The sequence below is a fragment of the Gymnoscopelus braueri genome (assembly GCF_963280865.1).
Source record: "Gymnoscopelus braueri genome assembly, chromosome: 3".
NCBI classification, from domain to species: Eukaryota; Metazoa; Chordata; class Actinopteri; order Myctophiformes; family Myctophidae; genus Gymnoscopelus; species Gymnoscopelus braueri.
In genome coordinates this window covers 44,959,839-44,967,418 of record NC_137612.1, presented here as the reverse complement: position 1 = coordinate 44,967,418, position 7,580 = coordinate 44,959,839, and the positions used below count along the sequence as shown (strand labels likewise).

The following is a 7,580-nucleotide window of genomic DNA, read 5'->3' as shown; positions in this document are numbered from 1 at the left end:
TGTGTGTGTGTGTGTGTGTGTGTGTGTGTGTGTGTGTGTGTGTGTGTGTGTGTGTGTGTGTGTGTGTGCGTGCGTGTGTGTCTTGTACTGTACATCTTTTACTTCAAACTGAGCTGTAATTTTACCTCTGTCTTCAGAAATGTCATTTGCAATGCAAAGTTGTGCTTGTCACTGAAGCTGACTGTATCAAGAGTGAATTTATTGATGGCCTCTTTGATGGGTCCAGGTCTTCCTTCATTCCTGAAATATATGATCTGAGTTAAAGAAGCCCTTTTAGACATGTCCTCCCTCTCCCCGTTCATTTCAATATGCTGGAAGAAATTATTTGATGTCTGCTGACAGTAGGTACCAGAGATGGGGACTCGAGTTAGGGACTCGGACTCGAGTCGCACTCGAGTGGCCAAAAACGAGACTCTCGACTCGACTCTGACTCGCCCCTCAAAGACTTGAGACTTGACTCGACTCGAGCCTCAAAGACTTGAGACTTGACTCGGACTCGACTCGACTCAACCCTCAAAGACTTGAGACTCGACTCGACTCGAGCCTCAAAGACCCGAGACTTGACTCGGACTCGACTCGACTCAACCCTCAAAGACTTGAGACTTGACTCGACTCGAGCCTCAAAGACTTGAGACTTGACTCGGACTCGAGCTCAGAGACTCGTGGACATCTCTGGTAGGTACTCACGGGAAGGTCTTGCTGAACTCTTGATCAATAGATTCTCTCATGTGTTTAGATAATCTCTCATTGAGATTCACTTCAGTCTTTTCTTTTTTTTCTTTTTTTTTGTAAATGCCATTGTTCTGAACAAAAGACTTCAAACTTTTTGGATGATTGGCCATTTTTTCATTCTGAGAAAATTGATTTTACAAGGCAGTCATATTTAGGTACAGATATTATTCACATATGGTTATTTTCATAACATGAGTCTCCCTGTCACTCCAGAGAGCTCTGTCGTAAACAGAAAATAAAGTTTCATGGCGGGATATCAATTTGATCCTATCAAGAGAGAGAACTCACACAGGATAAACAAGTGAAATTGAAAGTAACGACGACACAAAGAAAGGAGCAGACACAATTTGAATTGGAACTCCATACATTTTAAACTGATAAATGCACTCTCTCCTGATTGGCTGAAATTGGCAACCCACCTTTAAATGTATTTTCTGTTTATTAAAGAGCTGGAGAGACGGGGAGACCCCTGTTACTCAACAAACACTTTTCAGGTTATGGAAGGTCCTGGGTTAAGGTATCTGCATACTGAATATACCTAACGAATGCAGAAACAATGCAGAATGCAGCCAAACTATATTCGGGTAGTTATAACATCTCGGAGCCGAATTTAGTTCTGCTCCCATCCACCCGAACCTCAGAATGACGTCATATTGTAGTCTGGACTGAGCCGAACCGAACTTTTTTCGGCAGTCCTAGTCAGTGGAGGTATGCATTGGGCTTTACCCTTCTTAGTCGAAAATACAGCCAATACTGTACTCACCATGACATCCGTCAAGATGCTCTCACATGATTCCTGTGACCGTTGAACCCCTTTATGAAGGCAACTTTCAAAAGCCTCTTTACACTTCATCATGGTTTGATCGACATCATCAATGCATTGCTGAAGTCTTGTTTTCAGGACTTTGCACACGTCTTCTTTGTGCGAACCCTGAAATAAAAATGTAGCACACAATTACCAAAATGTAGTACAATATCACCTATACAGTGTGTGTGTGTGTGTGTGTGTGTGTGTGTGTGTGTGTGTGTGTGTGTGTGTGTGTGTGTGCGTGTGCGTGCGTGTGTACTGTACTTCCAGGTTATGGAAGGTTCTGGGTTTATTTATTTTACCCTTCGTAGAAAATTGCACGGTAAAATGGAATTCATAATATTGCCGTCCTACAATGTTGATGTCCTCACAAGTATATTAATACAAGCGGATGCGTGTGCGTGTCTGCGCATGTACGCGTGTGATGTGTGTGTTCATATGTTCATACCGTTTCTGGTGTATTCGCTGCTTTCATCAGAGAAAGTATTCCAAAGGCCCCAGAGACATAATTGTTGGTCTTTGATTGATGATCATTGAGATTTTTCAGGAATTTCTGAAGTTGGGGTATTTCTGGAAAGAGATTTGTGAGATGTTTTGTATTTTTATTAACATGTATTCTGCAGTCAAATCTAGAGTACAAAATTCATGTTTTGCTTATAATATGACTCAATATTGATAACAATTTGTAATCCATACTAAGCATATTTGTAAAGCGTAAAGTCCTGTCCTACCAGTGTCATCTTCTTGCAGATACTTTAACCTGTTGAACTCTTTAGAGGTAACTGTGAACACTTCGAAAAAGCCCCTGTCGCAACTGAAATGTTCCTGAAAAGGAATGAAATAATAATTAAGTAGTAATTAGTGTACCTCTCCTCCCACACCGGCATACGCCGAGTCCCCAAAATACCAAACACATGCAGGGGAAAACATGCCAATTCCTCTACAGAAATTGTCATTTCACATGTTTCTCGCAAACATGCACACCTGCCTGAAAAAATTATCCTTAATGACTGTAAAACATACCTTGATGACCCCCTTTTCTTCGAATGTCATAATAACGTTTTCCTTGACTATTTTGTTTTTTTTCAAAACACGACAACGTCTATCCTCTTTTGACCTGGAAGAAAATGTACAATCCTACTGTAATAATTAATTTTCATCTAGAACCTTTAGCACTGAAAACACATTAAAACATCTCCACCCTGAAAAACGTTCTCAACTTTCCAGAATCAACTTCCCTCTTCAGCGATGAGATAAAAACTTCTATCATGAGGAAAATCTGCTGCAGCATCATAAGAAACTTTAACAATGAATCCGCTATCACCGTTATTAACTAAATATGTTTGTCATGTCCTGTCGTATCATTTTAAAATGTATCTTACTTCTTGTATTTGTCATCAATAACATCACATTTGGTGCAGATGAAACTGATGCTTCGACACTCTCCACCATTTCCAATGAGACTGATGGTCTGGTCTAAGATCTCCCATGGTTCCTTGTCTGAATCTGCTCGAATTGTATCACTCACAATCCACACAGCAGAACAATCTCCTACAAACTAGAAGAAAGTAATTGCATGCTTTTACACAGATATACAGTAATAGATATTATATTTTAATTGAATGCATTATCATCGTATATCATCTTATGGCTTCTTGGATACTGTAGAAAAGAACAACTGTAACCTCTACATTTTAATTTATAAGGTCTCAGAAGTTTTTTTTTTTAGCTACTGTAAATAACTTACCCTTTTCCACATTTCATCTCTGCTCTTGTTACGGTCTCCAGTTCCAGGAAGATCTACAAGTGCAACATGCTGAAGAAGTTTGCTGGCATTTGGTATTTCAATGGTAACACACTTCACTAGTGGCCAATACCGTTTTCCTGTGTTGGTCTCTTCCTCACTGTCTCGTCTTGTATACTTTGCAATTTTGTTAGAGAGATCTGAGGACTGGAACGTATACATTCAGGTGAATTAACTCTTATTTTTATTTTCTTAACTTTTACAATGAACAAATGTACAGTACCTATCTACAACATAACACTGCTTCATAGCTAATCTTCCACAGTGGTATTGAGATCAGACATCAAGGGCCACTAGGTAGATATTAATCAGATACAATGCAATGATATATTTGCCCGCTGTGGTGCCTCCCTCTCAATGAGTCGATACCGGATTGTTCCCTTTTTGAGAGGCCTAGGAAATTGTATCTTTAGATCATTGCTCAAGCTGCACATCGACCTTTACCATTAACTCCCACTTGTGTGTACGACGTGACTGGTGAGCTACTGATGAGCCGTGGTGAAACTGGAGCTACGCTAACCACAGGCCTTTTGTACTTTCCATTGAGCCTAAAAGCGAGAACCGAAACCATACACACGCTTGGTTACCAAAAACACATGCATCTTATCTAACGACATGCCTGTTTAACGAGCATTTGTGTATGTACCACCCAATGTGACACTCTTTTTGTGAACACATGCATCTGTAACCTATGTGTGACTTCCAAGAATAAATCAGAGTAAACTTAAACTTGAACACTTGTTGTCTGTTCTCTGGTGCAACTCTATATAGACCGCCGAAGTCTGACGTCATTTACACATCCTTTGTTTGTCTACCTGGTTCGCAGTTTTCCACCCCCGTTCTGAATCCCATAGACGTATTTAATATCGCGTCAAATAAGAACTGTGTTCCAAAAATAAACAAATGACCCCGGCGGGTTGACTCTTATGGATATGAAGCATCAACTGACGGTGAGAAAACGCTAATGTTACTTCCGCCGAATTAGTTACATTTTCGCCAGAAACAGACTGTATCAAATATAAGTGACTGACTATGATAAACGATACAGAACCTCCTCCCTGACAATAACGCCGACACGCGGTGTTTATTTTTGGACCACAATGCTTATATGAGACGATTCTAAGATGACCCAATGTTATTCTCCATAGAGAAATTACTTCCGCAAACCTGGGGATGAACGAGTGACGTCAGGACTTCGGTGCTCTATAGCTGCTAACCGACTTCAACCTGGGTCTCTCACACACACAATATTCTTCAGCCTGAGTGACAGATAGTGGAGCTTATACTGAAAAATATCACATCAAAAATGTTGTCTTAACTTACTGTGTTACATTTCAGTGTCTTCTTTTGGGACTTGAGAAATTCTTTAATCTCTTTAAAATTAGCTTTGTCCATGTAGTCATCAACATCTGTAAATTTCGTAGCATCTTCTCCATACAGTGCTGAGATCTTTTTCTTAATATCATCATCGTCAGTATCACAATTTTTCTCCGGATCACGATTCTTCAAATAATCCCACAATTCATCTTTCCATTCCTAAACAATTTAATCAAATCTCATTAATAGCACATGATAACATAACTTTTGCATAATCTTCAACAAGATGTCATGTTCCATTAGCTTTACGTATAGGAAGAACATATTAATTGTACCTCTTCTGGGATGAACTCGATCTCTGCTATGTATTTGGAGTCTATCATATTTGCCTTCACTTGAATCATGACTGAGGTACAAGCACTGATATCTCCAGAAGGCAAGAGATCCTCCTCCCCAATAATGGCATTTATCAAGGAGCTTTTCCCAGCTCCTGTTCTACCAAAGACACCCACCAGCTCCATTTTGCTCTTTTCTAAATCATTAATCTTTCCCCTGTTGTGATAAAACAACAACAACAACAACAGCAACTTTAAAACATGGTTACGTGTGTGTGGGTATAATAGCAATAGATCCTTATATCAAAATTGCCATGACAGCGGACAGTGGATGGTTGTCATCACAATTAAAGATAGAAAGATAAAGAAGTATGTGCAGCATAACATGCCCATACTGTATATGGAGACTATTCTGGTGCACAGGCAGTTATATAAACCTGGTATTACGGGTAAACTGATGATGTCAAACTTTAACTGATATCACAAGCTTAGCTCACAGAGGTTACCATGTATAGAGATTATTCTGGCATGGGGACAGTTTGGCGTGCATTATCGCAGAGAACCCAAGGGAGTATAGGACTGGGAAGTTGAAGGCAGTGTGAATTGCATCACACTGCCTGACGTTGTGAGCTTATACAGTAGATCTGCTATTTTAAAATATTCAAAGCATAAAATAGAGCTAAGGATTTGAACCCCGTCCCCAGCACCCCGATTATTGGGGGAACATTTGCCAAAAATAGCAGATCTACAAGTGCATTGTGATGCTGTGTATGCAAACTTGCATACAGAAGAATATAATCCAAGTACATTCATACAATTTTAAAATTGGCTACTAGACAAGTAAAATGAACAACATGGGTGCTATATGTAATAATACTTGTTAGCATAAGAATTAAGTTGGACACTGGCCTTTTGTTTAACAAAAAGTCATTTTAGTTGGAGGCTACTCACTTTAGAAATGTGTTGAGCTCTGTCTCCTGACTGATTTTATCATGAACATCTTTCATGATATTCTTCACCTTAGAAAATTCAGCTTCTGTAAGAGTAGAAAATGAACTAAATTCAACCTGAATCAGCAGTACATGGATAGCTACAGAGCCATTTTATACAGTATCAGACATATTATTGAACTTGAAAGACTGATTGCATGATATTGTCTAATGTGCTTGAAATTACTTGCAGCTATTATAACATTTTATCATTGGATGTTGAGGAAAAGCTGTTAAACTTGTAAGAGAGCATCTGTGTAGGTATACCGTCAATTGTTGCATTGCCATGGTGTTGTTTTTGTTGCATTGCATTCTGCTCTTCTGAAAACGGATGCATTTAAACAATAAGTATAGCAAAAAAAAGAAACATCAAACATGACAATTAATAACATACACAATGATCATTTTAATCTGTAGCAGGAAAATCCTTCAATCAATACTGCATTTTTTTAATATTAGGCTATATTCAAATGTTAATGGGGTCTTTACCTTGCATCGGCTGCATATCAATATTACTGGTAGAGGCCCCAATCTGAAGGTAAATACACATGTTAAGTGAGCATTTCATGAATGCATGGTTCAAGGCCAAAATGTAAAGAGATCTGGTATAGCGCCACCATGAGACCGATTTGAAATGTTTGGGGTGGAGTTTTGACACGTATAGTGAGATTAGCTGTTTAGAGACCAAGAGCCCAGCTTATTGACTCGAATTTACCCTTGCTGGTGTCAGAAAGAATTTATCTCAATGCAAGCGGATGGGTTTTTGACGAACTTTAGACTTGATTTTCTTACCTTAATAAACATTGTCATAAATATTATATGCGATCCAGTCGCTAGTTTAAAGTCTCCTTTCAATCATCATGATATGCGTTTTGGTAAATTATGGTCCCATTAATTTTTTTAAATTGACGATAAAGTAGGCTATGCTCTAGGAGGGGCGGGATGATATGATTGACAAGCAACACAAACAATAGCATTCATTCCCCGCCCCCGCTCTTGATTGACAAGCTACTCAACCAATACTGGTCTGGTTGCATTCTGCAGGATGACGCGATATGACGCGATATTGAAAGATTTGTAATTCCTGAACAATCGGCTTCATTTACGGTCTGTAGAAACCAATGGCGTCGTTTTGTCCATTCTTCTATGGCAGAAACACACAAGTAACACAGCAGAAACACACAATCATATACGCACACACACACACACACACACACACACACACACACACACACACACACACACACACACACACACACACACACACACACACACACACACCTATTTGTCACAATACAGAGTCACAATTAAAGTAACATAGTATTGTATTAATATAGGTGTGGGTAGATTCCACCGTGTGAAACTATGTGTGCCACTTTCATCAGTTTTTTTTTTTTAAGGACACATTCCTGAGTGTCTAATGAGTGTGATTAATGATTAACTAGAGAAAGTGCTCCTCGGAGCACAGGTCTCCGCCAGGTCAGGTAAGTTATTGTGGCCTCCTGGTGGCGCTATAATAGGCCAATGTGAAAAGGGTGGCATTTCTTCCTCGGCCTAGTGGGAATATGCGTGCAAATTTTCACGGAAATCGCACG

General features: G+C 39.4%; 1 protein-coding gene across 2 annotated transcripts in view; it reads right to left on the bottom strand.

The window, feature by feature from the left end:
* The window catches only part of LOC308083013 (nuclear GTPase SLIP-GC-like), a 69,243-nt gene extending 62,710 nt beyond the window's left edge, over window positions 1-6,533 (bottom strand). The window contains exons 1-7 of one of the 2 annotated variants that reach the window (XM_080425106.1): window positions 6,475-6,514; window positions 6,253-6,306; window positions 5,948-6,032; window positions 4,997-5,213; window positions 4,668-4,880; window positions 3,288-3,491; window positions 2,923-3,098 (exon numbers count right to left, since the gene is read on the bottom strand). In XM_080425106.1, the coding sequence (XP_080281232.1) occupies window positions 2,923-3,098; window positions 3,288-3,491; window positions 4,668-4,880; window positions 4,997-5,213; window positions 5,948-6,032; window positions 6,253-6,306; window positions 6,475-6,490 (965 nt within the window). In that variant the 5' untranslated portion in view covers window positions 6,491-6,514. Of the gene's footprint in view, window positions 1-2,922; window positions 3,099-3,287; window positions 3,492-4,667; window positions 4,881-4,996; window positions 5,214-5,947; window positions 6,033-6,252; window positions 6,307-6,474 lie in introns of both variants that reach the window. The other variant, XM_080425107.1, reaches the window with a different exon arrangement.
* Window positions 6,534-7,580: the final 1,047 nt, after the last annotated feature.